The following is a 17,764-nucleotide window of genomic DNA, read 5'->3' as shown; positions in this document are numbered from 1 at the left end:
ACAAGACTGACAAACTGTCACCTAATAAAGTTGTTATGGCTAACATGTTAGCAAACAGCTAACAGATTATGGCTAGTTCAAATTATAACAGGCTGAGATATAGTTTATGACTTAAAGAGATGGATTTTGAAAATATTGAGCATTCAACACAGTGTTAAAATGATAACATTAACGTAGTATCCCCATATATATGTTGTGGCAAACCAGCTACATACAGGTTTGTCACAATGAGGTTTGTCACTATGAGGGACACCTTTCAAATTATTTGATAATATAAAAATGTGGGTTGGTGCAGCTTTAACAGAAAGTTTTGTTTTTAAATCCTGACATCACCAACACAGCCTCTGCAGTGACTCATTGGAAATTGCCAGTCACACAAGTGGTCATTAGCCACTCTCATACTTAACAAGATTCCAGCTGGAACAACAACTAATCAGTGCATCTTTAAATGGCCATCAATTTGAAGTTTCAGTCACTGCGACAGAACAGAAAAAAACAAACAAGTATATACAGGTAGTAATCTCTACCAAACGATCTTCGGGATGATCAACATGCAGACTGATAAAGCTCATCGGCTCTATGCAGCCGAGGTGTTGTGTGAGTCCCTGATTGAAAAATAGACATTTCAGTGCAAGTGTTGAGTAAAAGTAGCATTTCTTTTTCTGTAGAGCATATTTTTCCTGCATATTCTACTACTTCACACAAACAAAGACATTTATACAAATACTGTTTGTGTACTATCCCTTATTTGGCCAACTGCTCCAGCTATCACATCTTTCCTTGCAGATTTTGCACTTCAGAACAGGTGAGACAAAAAAAAAACATCTCTTAAGTCTTTTCACCTCTCTTCTTTTTTTTTCTTCTTTTTTAAGATTGGCAGAATTTTAAAGTTAGTGGTTGTGATGCTTTTGTCGGTGTCAAAAAAATATAAGTGTCAAAAAAATAGAAATAACGAAGCAATCAACACTCAAGGTCCAATTAGTAACTTTTTTTGGGGAAGATTTCAGTTTTTATCATAGTCTTCATCAGCAGGTGAAGTTTGCGTAGTTGTCATGGAGTTGAAAATGTTCAAGTTATTCTGAGCACTTGAGGACTTCACATCCATGTTGGCTTTCATGTTTCCATAGCAATAGTGAACTGTCGAGTTCAACAGAATAGAACAGAACATTGCAGAACAGTGTACAGGGCTCTCTATCTGTCTGATCACTTAGTATATATAGTATTGTGTAGTTGTATATTGTTAACTACAGCAATCACGTTAGGTTCTATGTATTTTCTTTTTTCCTAAATTGAGCTGCTGTGGTGTTTGTGTACGCCAGCCGTGCCCTCTGAGGTGCGGATGAAACACAATGCTAAGTCATCTGGGGGCTCTGTTACATCATGTGCCACGGCCTCTGCCTCTCAACCACAGCTGCTGGGGGGCTTCACAGTGACAGGTAGGAGATCAGTGGAAATACTTGCACCCGACATAAAAACTCAAGTTGTAAATGTGCTCCTACTAAAAGGATTGCACTATATATTCATGAGGCACCTCTTCCAGATGTCTCTTCAATAGCAGATGGTAGCCATCTGCCTATCTGTGTCTGCAATAGACTGATTTACAACATCTCCAGATAAAAGAACTGAATGAGGAATATGAATAAAATGAGTAATAATCTCATGAAAAGAATAATCCAGACAAGTGTATATAATACTTATCACTGTTCAACCGAGCAGTCATAACTGTGTGAGAGATCATCATCCTTCAGTGTTAACATCCAATATTATTAGTTATGCTGTATAAAATAAGTAAAAGGGCCAATCATAATAAAATTTCATTTCAAGACTTAGTGTCACTGTACATATTGAGTTTGTAATGTGCAGGTCTATTCATATGAAAATGTCGGCCATGTCAACACTGATGCTGTCTGTTAGGGGGCTGGTGACCGGTTCAAGACAGCCATCTAGTGGAGATGTACTGTTATGGTCCACTACGTCTACGTGCAGCCTGTGAAGAATTTCTTTCTTTCTATTCACCCATTTGACACAATACAAAAACTAACAAAAAATGCTGTAATTTTATTAATTTCCAAGAAGTTTCTATCTATGTAATTTGGTGCTAATTATAAAAAATAAAAACAGTTTTCAATTGGTAGATTTCCAATTAATTAATTCTAGAATTAAGTTACTAATTAAAAATGTTTACTCAGGTTTAAATGGAGCGGTGCTTAAAACAAAATGACTTCTTCATTAAAAATTAGCATCAAATTACATTGGTCTTTGTGGGAAACTTTGTGGAACATTATCATGAAATGATGGACCCGTGAAAAGGTGTTGTTATGGAACTTTGAACCGCATCTTACTGTCTTTATTTGCAGACACAGTTTGCTCAGTTATAAACACACATTAAATGAGATCAAAGACCATATTTGAAGAGAAAAAGGGGTCACAAAAATTTTCCCCAGTATATGACAACCTATTATCATGTGACCAGAGTTTTATAATGTATTTAGGTCATGTGATGAGTGATCTCATAAATCATCTGCTAAGAAAGAAAAAGTTAGTAAGTCACCTTGACTGAGATGTTTTTTGTTACTGAAGTTGAATACTCAACTGTAATTTCCTGACTTTAAATATTTAGTTTTTACAACATCCAGCTGATTAAAGCTGCACTTAGCCATATTTTTACATCAACATTGGGTAAAATGAAAGGTGTTGCTTGAAGTGACTAACACAGAGAAAAGTATCAGACACCTCTGTAGTTCCCCCCCAACTTTATGAGACATTTTGCCCTGTTTTAGCACATTGTTTTAGGGCCTTAAACTTCACCGTTTAGCTTCTGTCGCAACATCTCATCGACCTTGTTTCCAGCACCAGACAACTGTTTTCAGCAAAACTCTAATAAACCTACTGTACTCTACCTGCTCAGCACCAAACAACAGACAAAGTTAGAAACTAGAACATTTATCAGCTACAGAACTAGTTCTATGTTCACAGGAGTTTGTGGAGACAGTGCTAAGCTAATTAACTAACTAGCTAGGAGAGTTGATGTTAGCATGTTAACAGTGCTTTAAATAGTGAGTATTTAAAAAAAATGCAACACATTTAGTTGTTTAGCTTGTTAAATTGTGAAATAGCTTACAGTTAGCAGTTATTAAATATGCAGAGAGGGGACTGGGAACTTTTTATAAAATGTTTTTTCTTATTTCCATATTTCAGATAGCTGTCTCAGAAAAGCATGAATGATAGCCTGACCTGCTGAAACCAACTGAAAAGCAACATTCTCCTTTAAGACGTGAAGATTTGTGGTGCTTCTTTAGTACAGAAGTGTAAGCATATATTTCACACAACTTCAGACACAAGTGATAAATCTCTCCACACACGTTTGGATACAGGAGAGCAAAAATTCTTGTCTCTCCTCTTTAGTGGGGAACTGGGGCCCCGAGAGCTCGTTCGTCTTCATTCATCGCCCTCAACCTCCTCACACTTTTCTCCCATAACTCAAGCCTTGCTATATATAACCAGCTGCATTGTTCTGCTCCTCCACATCTAAACTCACTTTATCTGGCCCGCACAATAAGGTGAATAAAGATAAATGTCTCAATCTGTAATATTACTGTCACATATTATCTAGATATATCACAAGCAGGAAGGGGGGGTTTGTTGCTCTTTATCTGCGGCAGCTCATGTGACTGGATGTGAGAAACAAATGCAAAAGGAGCCGTTGTAAAACAACAAAGATAATACATTTAATATTGTTTCTCTTTTGGGCAATGGGAGATACAATGTAAACATGTACAAGATACAAAAAAAGGAACAAGACTTGTCAAAATGAGACGGTAGATAAGAAAATGCCCTGTTTTCAAAAGGAATGCACATGTGCAGAACGTCTCCAATTAGAAAGGAATTTGGACTCCATTTTCTTTCATTTTACCTCGTGCTAGTGCACTTGTGTACAGTATGATGGTGTTTTGAGCAGATCAGTGTGTGGCCTTGTCATTGTGTCTGATTTGATGGCCAGATGAGTCATCATTGGATGATTCGCTGACATTTACAGTTGTATAAAGCCTCCTTAGCCTTCTCATGGCATATCCTTTGAAAACAAGGAGTTTGCAAGAGTCAAACACAATTTGCATAACAACAATGGTAATAAGAAACAGAAAGAATCCGGAAAATAAAAGAATAGCACCTCCTTTGGTCCAACTCAAGGCCTGTAGTTGTTATTGTGTTTGTTAGTGTGGTTGACGTGCTGGTAACGGACTGTTGTTTATCAGAACTTACAGATCAAGAGCTTGATGGCATCGGGCCTCCAAGTTTTTTTTTTGGCACAATGCTTTCCACAGCAGAATGGTGACAAATTCTATTCTATGAATGCAACATCGAGGCTAAAAACAGGCTCCACCTTCCCATGAATCTACCTCAGCTGTCACTCAGCATCAATCACTTCTGACAGCTTGCCTCCACCACAAAAATATGGCTGAGCTCCGACTGGCACCAGAGGCTCCCATGCAGGATAGCAGCAGCCGCAGTGTTCCTGATTAGGAAGCTGTTAGCACTGGAATATCGTCTGACTGGCTGAGGTTAATTAAGACACACTGTTGTGCTAATTAGAAACGGGGATTCAAACAGAGACAAAGGAAAGTACCACAGAGACACAGCGGCGTGTCTCATTCCTCGACACAGCCTCTTCTCTGGAGCTCGGAGACAGCTCCTGCTGATGCCTGCTGGCGCGTCAAACAACTGCAATTCTGTGAGGAAGTTTTCAGAGTGACATAAATAATCAGCGTTCCCTTATTCACAGGCCTGGAGTTTTTTTTTTTTTAGTTTTTTTTTTTTTTTTTTTTTTTTTACCCCAACTCTTTGAGAAAAGCCCTGCAGCTTTGCTTGTTCTTTTCTTTCTTCTCTTGCACGCAAACAAAAACTAGATAATTAAAAAACCTACAAAATCATCCCCCTAAATACCTCCCACCAGCTCCCACACACTTACTAAAACTTTCCTGTCAAACCTACCCCTCCCTCTATCAAACAACTGCTTTTATTAACTCAGCAATCACTTCATTCTAAAGCTGGGTGCTGTTGACTGTTTTCTATTTCTTTCCATTATGAATTAAACCTTGTTTCATTAGATGTGAAGAAACATCTAAAATCCTTTGTTGCACTTTTACAACATTCAATTATTTTCTCAACAAAAACACAAAGGAATAAGGCAAAAAAAAATCCACCATTTGAAGCCATTTTTTTTTTTTATCTTACTGCAAAAAACTTTTTCCAACACCCAGCTCAACTCTCACATCCTCAGGGCTACATAAGATCTGAAGACACTGACAGTAAAAAAAAAAAAGCTAAAACCAGACATAGGATCAGTTCTAAAGTTTTTTCTATGGACGGACAGCGAGGCCGAGAGAAGCTGATGTAGTGTGAACTCATTTGTCTCTCATTGACTTGCAGTTTCTTGCGAAGCAGCTTCAAAAACTTCAAGCGCTGCAATTAAAACATTGTTTGGAGAAATGAGGTTTCACAGCCAAGGTTTAGAAGCTGAGAGCTCATTAGGTACAAGGTTTTTTTTTTACAAAGGTCGGCAAAGAAGTTTGATAAAAATGGGCTCCCTGTTGGAGGGAATTATTTTTCAGGTTTCAGATTGGAAGCAGCGTCCACTAGTCTTTCATCTCCCTCCTATCAACGCGGAGCTCCTCTCACCTCGCTCTCACCTCGTCTCCTAGAATCTACTATTTGATCCATCTTCTGTCTCCCTGCATCCTGCTCTCGCAAATCTCCTCCATGACCTCTAACTTCACTTCTCCTGAGCACACCTGCAAACGGTCCATCTCGTCATGCAATAACACACCAACACACACATATGCAAACATGCCCCCCCCCCACACACACCACCCCACACCACCCCACCCCACCCCACCCAAACCCTCCTAGGTACCTCAGTCACTTCACTGGGAATAGACTGCTCGGCTGTGTCAAGGAAGGAGAGAGATGGATATATGTGGTGAGGGGCAGAGAGAAAGAACCGGAGAGCAGAAAGGAAGAGTAGCCAAGAGGAAAATGCTATGGCAGCAGCTAGTGTCTGGGAGTACAGAGCTTAAGGTGCTTCACGCCTGAGAGGTGCTGTCCATTTGTAAAAATAAAAAGAGAGCGAGGAATAACACAGGGTGTCGGCGTAGCGGAGCTGTCTCATCCGGCTGACCTCAGGGAATATATTGGGAAACTCATATATTTCCTCTGGCATGAACGGTTCCTCATCATCGTGAGTGTGTGTTGGCATGTGCAAAAAATAATACCTCTGCCAATTCCATTTCCACTCTGCTGTGTGGATGCACGCACGCAGGTTTAACAGCAGTGTAGCTGAGACAGGCTGAAACAGTAGGCCATGACTGAAATAGGAAATATATTATTATAAATAATATATGATTCTGGGAAATGTGTTTATTCGTTTTGTTGTCGAGAGTTACTTGAGAAGATTGATACCACACTCACGTCAGTATGGAAAATATGAAGCTACGGTCAGGAGATTTTTTAGCTAAGTTTAGAATAAACTTTATGCTAAGCTAACGGGGTGGAAACAGCTAGCCTGGCTCTGTCCAAAGTGTAAAAGAATCTGTTCACTAATGAACACATTACATTGTGTTTGTTTAATCTATACAAAACCTGTTAAAATGACATGTTGTGGTTTGACAGGGAGTTATCTGTGGGACTATTTCTCAACAAAATGCAGTGACGTCTGGAGTCTTTCCATCAACTCCCTGTCAAACCACAACTTGTTAATAAGTGAGCTTTGTTGAGAGAGATGTGTTGCTAGGCAGATCTTTTAGACTTCGACAGCACCAGGCTAGCTGTTTCCCCCTGCTTCTATTCTTAATGCTAAGGTAAGCCACCTTTCTCTGGGCATTAGTTCCATATTTACCAGAAGATCAGACATGACATAAGAAAATACTTTCATTAATACTTTGTGCCAAATAGGTTTCTCAACAAAAATGTTCAATTTAGTGGTTTAAAATTCTAAAAATTTACATCTACTCCATCTCCTTCATTAAATATTCAGAAATATTTTCCACATCAAACATTGAACTGTTTAATTCTCAGCAAAAAATCGAATAAAGTCATTTCCCAGAATACTGAACTATTCTTTTAAGGTGGAGTTTAACTACAAACTATCCAAACCAAAGGATCTATGGATACAAGCCCCATGACAAGACAGGGAACTATTGGCCTGTACACACAGGAACTCTTTAGCACAATGACGTATTCATCTGTAGCACATCGATAAGGCCTGCAGGGGCTCAGCAAAGAGAAAAATAAAGGTTTTTCTATTTTTGGCGTACATCCTGGAAGTTGATGGATTGAACTGAAATGGCCTGAAGGAGTGTTCATCTCCCCGGTCTCTTGTTTACCACTGAGACTCTCTCGTCGGTTCCAAATGTCACCTTTGCGCGGTGATTGGTGAGGAAAAGTCTGACTTGGTTTGACAAGGGTGGGGTAAATGTCAAGAGAGGCATCCACGTAGGTAGAGAGTGGGCACACTCCGGAGGGAAAAACAAAACAAAAAAAATGAAGAGGAAAACTATGACACAAAAACAAGAAACTATCAAAATTCCATTCAGGCACGAACGTGACAGCTCAGAGCAGGGCCGCTGAGGCCTCTGATGATGGGCCCACGACTCTCTATCTGTGGAGAAGACCCCAGATGGCTGTAATGTCAATACAGAATGGGTCAGTAGGTTTCTGCCATGCCATTCACAAGTCGCTGTCCACTGCTGCTCCGAGGCAGGAGGAGCAGAGATTCTCATGTTAGTTATTATAAAAGTCTATCACGTCAGGAGATAATGAGGTGTCACATAACGACGTTTTGGTCCAATGAGTTTTCTGATGCTTTTAGAGCTTTACACATCTGCTCTTTTGGACAGACTTAAATTTGACTTTAAAAGATGGTAAAAGCTCATGACTGGCAGTTTGACAGGGAATATCTACTCCCAACAGATGTAATGGCATTGTTCATGTTTTCCCAAACCTGTGATATTTTTCCTCTTGTTGAAACATGATGCATTTTTTTTTTTTATCTATTGCACATTTCCTCGCAGGTACATTTCAGAATTTGACAAAATGGGGCAGACAGAGGAAATAAGAAACAAAAGTACAAGCGAGAATAAAGATAGATGCTACACAGCTAAATATATGTTCAACACAGAACGATTCCCTTGCAAGTAAATTCAGCTCAATCAAACAAAGCGATATGCAATAATAATATGTGCTGGAGCAAAATGTTAAAAGTGATTCAACACATTTACATAATGCCTTCGTCTAGATGAGGAGGGGGCTGTTTGCCTCACAGCAAATATCAACGGCCTAATTCGTTATTTTAATATTTATAGGTCGTTAATTTTCATATATTAAAATGAATGCAAATACCTCACAATCTCGACTAAATGATGATATTTTCTAATTTTTCTTGACTGCTGAGTCTGAATTTTACATATTATTAGTGAGACTGATGTCCAATTTTTTTTAACAAAAATAATCTGTATAAAACTATACAGTAATATTTTGAAGGGGTGATAAGGTGATTGTCAAACTGTGATAAGATAGAAAACTGTTCATAATAAATACACTTAAAATCAGGCATTATGTAAAGCACAATAAAGATGAAGGAAGTGCCCATGATTTGCGAAAGTTGCAGCACACAGCATAGAGAAAAAAAAGGGAACTTCAAAAAAATAAATTATTGCCTGATACAAAGCACGTGCTACAAAAATATTTTTTAGCTGCACTGAGATAAAAAAAAGAGAAAAATGTAATTTCTGTACAGTTTTTGGGGAGACTCACTGACCGGCAGTGCATTTCTTATTGCACTGAGGTAGGATGGCCTATAAATAAGCTTTGTGGATGGGATAAAAATCACGTTGTAGTACCTTTGACCTCCCACAAGAGGCCGCTATTTCTCCAATTCTACTCAAAGAGACTTTTGAATGTTCACTGTCATGCAGAGAACTCATCTCAAGAGTCTCAGCCTCTCATTTGAAGTGAGGAAAAAAAAGAATAGCAACATTAAATAATTACAAAAACGTATTCAATAAATAATATGCTGAGGATTTACTGCATCTTTACATTAATGCACCATAAAAACAATTTTAAAGTGCACTAATTCACAAAACAGAACCACTTCATTCCTCATTATTGTCACCGTGTGATCACAAACTAACAGATTAACAAACAAAAAAAAAATATGATTTTGCTAAAATAGATAACTGCGATCTAGCAGGTACTGCACTTTGTTTAATAATATGATACTGTCCAGCAGAAACATAATCAAAAGTTAGTGTTCAGCCTAATGATGACAGCTTACACTGTTCGTTAGAAAATGTATTTCAGCAGTCTTGAACATCAGCCATTTGAATTTTTAAAGTTTTTAAAGTTTTCAAATTCTCAGACTTAACTCCTGCATTGGGGGAGAATTATTTCTAACTTGATATACTTGATTTAGTTGGAGTTTGCAGTTTTATTTATATGATATTATATTAAGTGATATGAAACCCAACAAATTTATTGGATGTGAAAAAATACCTTAACTTTGAAACAAGATAATAAACGATTTTGTCAATTTAATGTCAAAACCAATACTGCACAGCAATATCTAGTATTACAATTTACTTGTTTCAGTGGATCAATACTGATAGGAATACTGATCAATACTGATTTTACAGTTCAGAAACCATGTTTTACCATGATTTTTTGCAATTTGATGAATACACTAAATTATCTGTACCATAAATAAATAGTAAAGTAAAAAAGAAACAGCCAATGAAATGATATTTCTCTTTGGTTTGATCACATTTTGGGCCAAATGCTATGCAAATATGTCCCTGGGATTCAATTATTTCACCGCATTTCCAGTATTTATTTAATACAACTCCACAACAGCGGTATTATTATATGAATACAAAACAAAATATATACAAAATCAATTGTTCCTGGAGCTAAAAACTCTACAGTAAACCTAAATCATTGTAAACTAATTGTTTTCATCTTTTGAGGGTATTAGCTACCCAGATATGAGGTGGTTTTGTTCTGGAGATTACAAGTTGTTCCTTTGACTTTGCAGGAAACTGTTATACTGTTATTTTCAAGTTTCACAGGTTTTTTTTTTTATACATTTGTTGTCCCAGATAGTAATATCTGGGATTAAAAACATGAATATTAACATATTTTTGTGGGCTGAAGATCTATGAGAAAACTATGCCAATCTATCAGACTGGAGCACCCACTGCCGGTGTCAGATAGTACACGACATGAGGCAGGAGCTTTGACACTTCCATTTCTAGGCTGTTGGTGGAAAACAGATGTCACAAGAAAGCAGAAATAATTCTCTAAGGAAGATTTGAATCAACACAAGACATTATAACATGAACAACAACAATGAAACTAAGTAAAAATACTGATAATGAGACTTAGTGTTTAGTTTGCTTGATGACTTGTGGCTTAAAATGAATAAATTCTCTGGTGAATTGAGTTCCTTAAATCTCTGTTTTTTTCTTTCTTTAATCTGTGTATTGGACCAATTAGAGCACTCTAGACTGAAACGTTGCACTCTGTTTGCACTCTGTAGTGTAGCTCTTAATTGGTCATGGAAATATTCTTGGTGGTGTTCATAGGCCTATGGCACTCTTAAGAGATTTGGTTGATTTAATGTTTTGCCATCCACCATTTAGGACCTCCATTTAGGTGATCAAATACAAAAGGCACTTATTGGCCATCATAGTAAGTGATGGGCAGGAATAAGCATAGCCATTACCCTGCTCAACTTCTGTATTACATGATGCAAACCTCTTTAAGAGGTTATCACTCCCATTCACACCAATTTATATCTCAAAGACACACCTCCTCAAATTTCCTCACTCAAGGGTGACCAATCCCATATTTTTGTCTCTCATCCAGCCAAAATATCTAAAATCTTTACACTCCTCTTCGTATACATTTTAGTAAACCAGCACTAAAAGTGTCCTTCCTCATCAGATTAAAACATCTTTCTTTTTACACACAGTCTTTTCATAAATGTACATTTTCAAGGGCATATTGCTTACAGGAGATTGCGGTTAACATTCTTGAGGAGTGATGCCACCCACATCCTTGGAGACATCAAAAGAAGGAGGCGGGATGAAGGGTGTGGGAAGGACATGGGGTTGGCTCTACTTTTTCCGTTCTAGGTAGTTGGAGGGGACCCAGCCCTTGCGGGGAAGCAGGCTGTCCTGCACCTGGCAGTACCACCATCCATTTGGGTTTCTCTCCAACACCTCCAAACAGGTGCCTTCGGTGAAACCCATAGTCTCCTCATCACCGCGATAGTCAGCGATGGACACGTACACATCCCTGCCAAGGTTGCTGTGGATCAGTTGGCTCTTCTCTATGGGCTTGGGCCGGACTGTGGACACCGGGATGCCATTGCGTTGGTTAACCCTGCTAAGGGTGTCCTGGACGTTGCTTGTGCTGAATGCGCTCCCTGAGGACCCAAGGCTGGAGCGTTCGGCAGGCCTTGTCTGACTTTCGACAACTACATGTGGCCGCACGGTGCTGAAGGAGGCATTTCGGCGGACACCAAGAGTGGCAGAACCAGAACCGTAGTGATCACTCCTACCAAGTGAGTCATTTCGCCTTAGAGACCCTGTCATGTAGTGCGAATCCTTTGCCGGTTGTGTTGTGGTCACAAATACAGACTGAGGCCTCACTGCCACTTGGCGTACTCCATTCCTCATCCGTACGCCTCCGTTAACCATCCCGGATGGCTTTGAAAAGCCACCGGGGGGCTTAGAAGGAATCGGTGGGGTGTTCCTTCTCAGACCTTGATGCTGCTGAGTCAGACCCTGAATGTTGATATTATTGAGGGCCAAAACATGCTGCTCGTTTTTCTCAAGGCTGTTGGACTTACTCCCGCCACTCCCATGTCCATCTGAGTCTAACCCACCAGCATCACCCACTTGTCTGACAGGTTCCAGGTAGTACGAAGGAGCCCAGCCCTCCTCTGAGCCCCAACGGATGTACCACCATCCACTCCCCTGCTTCTCCAGAACCTCGACTTCCACTCCGGCTGGGAAGCTGAGCTCAGAGTCCTGGACCTTCTTGTAGGCATCCAGGGAGCGGTAGAGACTGGGTCCTTCCACATCTGAGTCACCACGGCTACCTTTAGAGTAAACAGAGGAGAGATCTGAGGTGCTGCGTGAACACATTGAGTCCTCTGAAGAGATTACAGAAGCTGTTTCAGAGTCGTCCCCACGAGAAGCTTTGATGCTATGTCGAAACTGACTTGTAGGCCTCAGCTGCCGTCTCAAAGAACTGATGTCCATTCTCTCAGGACTCTGGGGCTCTGATTTAGTCAGGAGTGGTTTAGGTCTGACAGAAGGCTTGGGCCTGGTGGATGGGCTTTGACCTATTCTCTGCTCCACATCCCGGGTGAAGGCAGTGCCTTTCTTGGGCCCTCTGCTCAATTCATCTGATGAAGAGAGGGGACTGTTGTCCTGGGACCTGAGGCTGATATCTATGTGTCTGCCCAGGGTTTGACTTCTACGATTCATCTCCGGTGTCATGGTCTTCATGGGCCTTCCGGCTAAAGGTGAGGATCCAGAGGGTTTTCGTGGGACTGTGGAGGAGTGGTAACTCTTTGGGGAGTTGGGCTCACTGGAACCTTTCGCTGAGGTTCCTTCAACGCCACTGCTCGGCCTGAAGCCATCGTTCTCATAAATACACTCTTCTTTAGCAACCTCCTCTACAGACCTGAAGGAGGCTCTTCTATGAGTGAACACAGGAGACGCCTTACAGACAGGAGGGGAGGCCTTGCAGGAAGGAGGGGAACTGCGGTACTTGTCGCTGACCACGCTGCTGATCTTCACATCAAGGGAGCGGTCATCCTTCAAAGAATCTGTGTCAGACTCACCTTCGCATCCGATTGCAGGAATATCATATTCAGGTTCCTCGTACACAGGCCTTTTAGGTGGCTCTGAGGCTTTGGAGGCAGAGTTAGAGGGAGGGGGAGCCTCCTCAGAGTCTTGTTTTTTGACAGGCGGAGCTGGCGGTGGGACTTTGGGCCGGGTCAGGGTGCTGGTTCGACGGCTGAGGTTGGGTTTCTTGCGTTTGTCGATGTAGGAGCAGGGGGCCCATCCCTCCATCTCTCCAATCTGCACGTACCACCAGCCTCCAGGGTTCTTTTCTATCACCTGCACAACAAGGGAAATAAAGCTTTTTAAAGAATATTTTCTTGAAAAACTCACTAAACAGTGAAATGGGTTAGGGTTAGGACCAGGACAAGTGCAAGGGGTTACCATTATGGGTTAGATAATTAGATGAAGCTGAATGAACTGGAAACCTGGCTTACAGCACTATATCACAAAATGAACACTGACTATTATATTACATTAAAGACTTCTTTCACAAGAATGAATGAATGGCAAGGGATAACACATTGTCTAGAAGTGACAGCTCAACATAACTTGACAAAAAAATACAATGAAGAAATCTATGTTGTTATCTTCACCTGAGTCTCTGCAGAGTGAATACTGTCTACATCATCATGTTCAAACACAAATCTCAAGGTCGTATCTCTATTGCCTCAGCTTTCCTGTCTATCAGGGGAGCACTCAGTAGACATACATATTCAATGAGGCCTGACTGTCTCATCTCACTGACAACAATGTAGATCTGGCCTCTTACATCAGCCTTTTGTCCTCCACGGAAACTGATGCCATCAGAGATTGAGGACTGGAAATCTGCTATAGTGTAATACTCTGCTTCCACAGCAGGGGGCTCTGGTGGCTTAGGTAACTGGAATCCCTGTACAGAAAGGGGGGGTATGAACAGCTGACATCATATTTAGACATCATTATATTGTATCTTTAGAATCAGTCTAACTAAAGATACAAAGACACATACACAATAAGGATGACAATCAATTATTTCAAGATATGAGTTATGACTGCACATGATAATAATAACATATTGTGTTGAATATATAAGTATGAACAGTATGAGAATCAGATGATCAAAGACAAGCTGAATTTGTACTTGTAACCGTGTTGTTTTGTCCTTTAATGGTTGCTATACTAACTGTTGCAGTAACCTGGGAGCTAATTATTAAACTTTCTTTTTTATTTTGTTGTTATTTACTGTATTTATACTTGCTTTGAAAAACTTTTCCATCTAGAACCAGTGCTTGTTAATGCACAATGATCATGGGTACTTCTGTGATGCTTAGAGGTTTCTGTTGAAAATAAAATAATATTAAAGAATGCCCTCATGGGTATTTTTAGGAAGAAGTAGCTTATTAAATGTCTTACCAAGTTGGTGTCTCTCCTTGGGGGAGGTTTTTGTCTCAGATTTGGAGACCCTGATAAACAAAATGAAATCGTTATGCAATGTACTCATCCTTTAAAGACTATGCTCGGAAACGCAAACAAGTCGTACATTCTTATTATGTGAGTGAAAAGGAAATCCACACACCAAACGTTTTGAAATCCCATGTTAAATGGCATCACGGGTTAGTGTGACAAGTTTATGTTATTACATCACCACCACCACAACCATTAGATACACCAGCAATGTAGCTTACCTACAGCATCGAAGCCTACACAAATGGGAAATAACAACTCTTAATGCCTCATAAAAATCCTCATCCCCTTAGCTACAGTGCATTTACTGCTTTATTCAGCCGTACGAAAAGCTCCATTGTCTCCTAACACACCACAAATACTCACCAATTTCCACTCTATGTGGTGCCACTCTAGCAACAGCTGGGGACCCGGGCTCGCCTCTTCCTTTATTCTCATTTAGTGCAGCACTTGCTGCTATTCCTAGACATGGGCTGTTGGTGTCACGTCCTGCGCTCAGCCTCCTGCCTGTCTCAGCGTTGATTTCAGAGCTGTAGGGCATGGGCAGGCTGATCTCGCTCTTAGAGATGTGGCGCTCCGGTGTGGTGCTACCCTCTCCGTCTGTCTGAATGTCCTTCTCGCTGACTGACTTCTTTTGCAGTAGGTTGCTGATTTCCATGATGTTGCCGATGATCTCCACAGGGCCTGTCAGGGTCTTCTTGCGGGGGGAAAAATCCTCTTTCACCTTTTTCAAGTATGAGGCAGGGGCCCAGCCCTCTTTTCCTAAATATCTGGAAGGCATAAAGGAGGAAGGATTAATATTGTAATTTGCTGAATTCTTCCCTGTTTATACTATTTAAATCCGCTTTTACACTGCCTGACGAGTTGGCCTGAGAGGACACACACACACACACACACACAAACACACAAGCGCAGAGAGCAGTGTCATCACGTTCAGTTCCAGAGCGCACACACAAACGATGGAGGAAGCGTGAGCAGCTAGCTGCTGTCCAGACTGGTAAAATGGATCTGTAGGGTCTCATCCCTGGGTTGGTGCTACTGTCAGTGTTGGAGCCTCTGTGTCAAACATTTTGGTCTGTGATTGTGTGTTTTTAAAACTTATTTCAGAGCTGCAGCTCACTCTTCCATCCCCGAGCACAGTGAAGCTACAGTGCTTCTGGTTTAACAGCACTGTCCTGGACAGGTGTGTTTAAAGTGTGTGTGTGCTCTGAAAGACGTCACAGCATGGAAAGGGGTGGAAATTAGCATGTTCACTCGGGTGTTGTGTTTACATCACTGCTGATCAGAGCCGGAGCCGGAGCCCAAACCAGATTTGACCCAGTTGTGTATGCTGATTGTACCCTTTTCCATTGCTGACAAAAGCCAGATGTTAGCGAGTCTTAGGGGGTTTTTTGACCAGTGGATGAGGATATAGTCAGTTTGTGCCTCCTGAATACGCCATTGGGGTTATTTTAGGTTTGAGTTTTAGAAAACCGAAATTATAATCTGGATGCATGTAGTTTGAAAGCTGGCATGGGCATTTTAAAACCAAATCAAACCAAATGATGCTATAGGTTGCGTTAAGGGAAATGTAGTCAAATGCTAGAAATCAGGATATCTTGCCCTTTGTTGCATGACTTTCACCATTCTGATTTTTAATCTGTCTTTTGTGAGTCCCTCAAGTGGAATCTGGAATACCCCTTTAAGAGTACACCCCTGAATTTGGTGGAACCATAATCTATATCTCAAACAAACAGACAACCAAAAATGTGTTCATTCTTTTGCATGAAAGTCTATAATAAAATAAACCCAGTAAGATCCCGTGTTTGGAAAAAAAAACTGCTATTCAAATTCTAGTGAAGTAGAGGTAGCCAGAGGCAAGTAAACACACTGCATAATATATGCAAAGAGACACTGCCTCCCCACATTTCAACATTCATTGTTATGCTAAATGAGTCATTTTAGAGTGCTTTGTGAAACAATAAGTAATGTTCCAAATGCAACTCTGAGTCATTTGCCTCTAGGTGATCCATTTTCTGTTCAAAAGAGATGTGATAACTCCAGGGCTCCAACTGCGACCACAAGGAGTCCCCATAACTAAAAATGCCCCATGCTTGGACTTCACTTAACAAAAAAAGTCCATTGAAAGCAGCATGACTCAGAAGTACATCTGGAGGATTAGTTCTTGTTGGGCAACATGCTCCGAAATGATTGGTTGTACATTGCAGTAAAGGGGCTGGAGAGTGAACAAGCTCTTTGTGTATAAATATTGGCAGCATACCTCAATTATCACACCGGCATAACACCTCTAACAGGAACTCCGAAGTACTCTTGTCTATGTATGTATGTATGTATGTATGTACTCAAATACATAAGAGTGCACGCTCTTAATGTGTATTTGCGTGTGTATGTGAGATGCCACGAGGCAGCATGTGATAGCAATCAGCTGTGCAGTGGAGCTCCACTCTTATGCTCCCAGGGATACAAGGAAACAAACAACTGACAGGAAATACACACTGGCTGGGTAAACAACACACACATGTGCAAACACACATAGAGTCGCACACATACACATCAGTAGTGCCAGGCAGCTGATCTGTGGAGCGCGCCATATGTTAATGGTTTCTTCTCAATACTATTAAGCAAATGAGAGCTGCAGGAAACCGCTGGCTTAATCACAGCACTAAGCAATGACTCCTACGAACAATGTCAGCGCTCTCTGAGGACTCGCTCACTTTGAAATTGGATGAAATTAGACGGATTCCATTTTTTCTCATTCAGTGGCCATGTGGACTCGGGGGTTGATGCTCATGGTGGTTTCTGTCACCTAATGCACCTGTTTATTCATCGGCGTCTACTCACCTGATGTACCACCAGCCCTCCAGGTTCTTTTGGATGACCTCCACGGTGACCCCTTTCTCGAAGCTGACTTCATCCTTCCCCTGACTGGTGTACGGCTGTATCGTCACATATTTCTCTTCTGGAGATCAAGAGGGGTAAAGGAAGGAGAAGAAGAAGACAAAGTGAGTGAAAATTTGTCATCAAATAGTCTCAGATTGTTAGGTTAACCCGTTGCATAGTTTGTATTGTCCCAGAAAGCCTCATGGAAGTGTGACCTACTTAAAATACTATTTCCATACCAACACAAACACAACCCCCTCCTCCTTGTCCTACACAATAATATCAAACAGCTCCTTCTCAACCTCTCCCCCTTCGCTGCTTGTTTTTTTTATCCATGCAAGGCCTCATTCAAGCTGTTTGGACCCTGATGCAGCATTTGTCTCTCCAGAGGGAGATTCCTCTTCTAACAGCAGGCCTACATCAGGGCCTCCCTCGAGGAGATAAGATATTTGGACCGAGATCTCCCCTCTCAGATCCCTATCTGACCGCCACTCCTCTCTCACGCTCTGCTAGGCTTCCAAGACCCTGTA

At 40.9% G+C, this 17,764-nt stretch overlaps 1 protein-coding gene across 1 annotated transcript in view; it reads right to left on the bottom strand.

The window, feature by feature from the left end:
• Positions 1 to 9,783: 9,783 nt before the first annotated feature.
• LOC111217917 (SH3 and PX domain-containing protein 2A-like) overlaps positions 9,784 to 17,764 on the bottom strand; it is a 116,335-nt gene continuing 108,354 nt past the window's right edge. Inside the window, exons 11-17 of the mRNA XM_022739948.1 lie at positions 17,196 to 17,313; positions 14,721 to 15,124; positions 14,576 to 14,590; positions 14,304 to 14,353; positions 13,681 to 13,800; positions 11,488 to 13,187; positions 9,784 to 11,436 (exon numbers count right to left, since the gene is read on the bottom strand). Of these exons, the coding sequence (XP_022595669.1) occupies positions 11,169 to 11,436; positions 11,488 to 13,187; positions 13,681 to 13,800; positions 14,304 to 14,353; positions 14,576 to 14,590; positions 14,721 to 15,124; positions 17,196 to 17,313 (2,675 nt within the window). The 3' untranslated portion in view covers positions 9,784 to 11,168. The remainder of the gene's footprint in view (positions 11,437 to 11,487; positions 13,188 to 13,680; positions 13,801 to 14,303; positions 14,354 to 14,575; positions 14,591 to 14,720; positions 15,125 to 17,195; positions 17,314 to 17,764) is intronic.

This window comes from Seriola dumerili, unplaced genomic scaffold, assembly GCF_002260705.1.
Source record: "Seriola dumerili isolate Sdu_G_001 unplaced genomic scaffold, Sdu_1.0 BDQW01000050.1, whole genome shotgun sequence".
NCBI lineage: Eukaryota > Metazoa > Chordata > Actinopteri > Carangiformes > Carangidae > Seriola > Seriola dumerili.
This window is presented reverse-complemented; position numbering and strand designations above follow the sequence as displayed.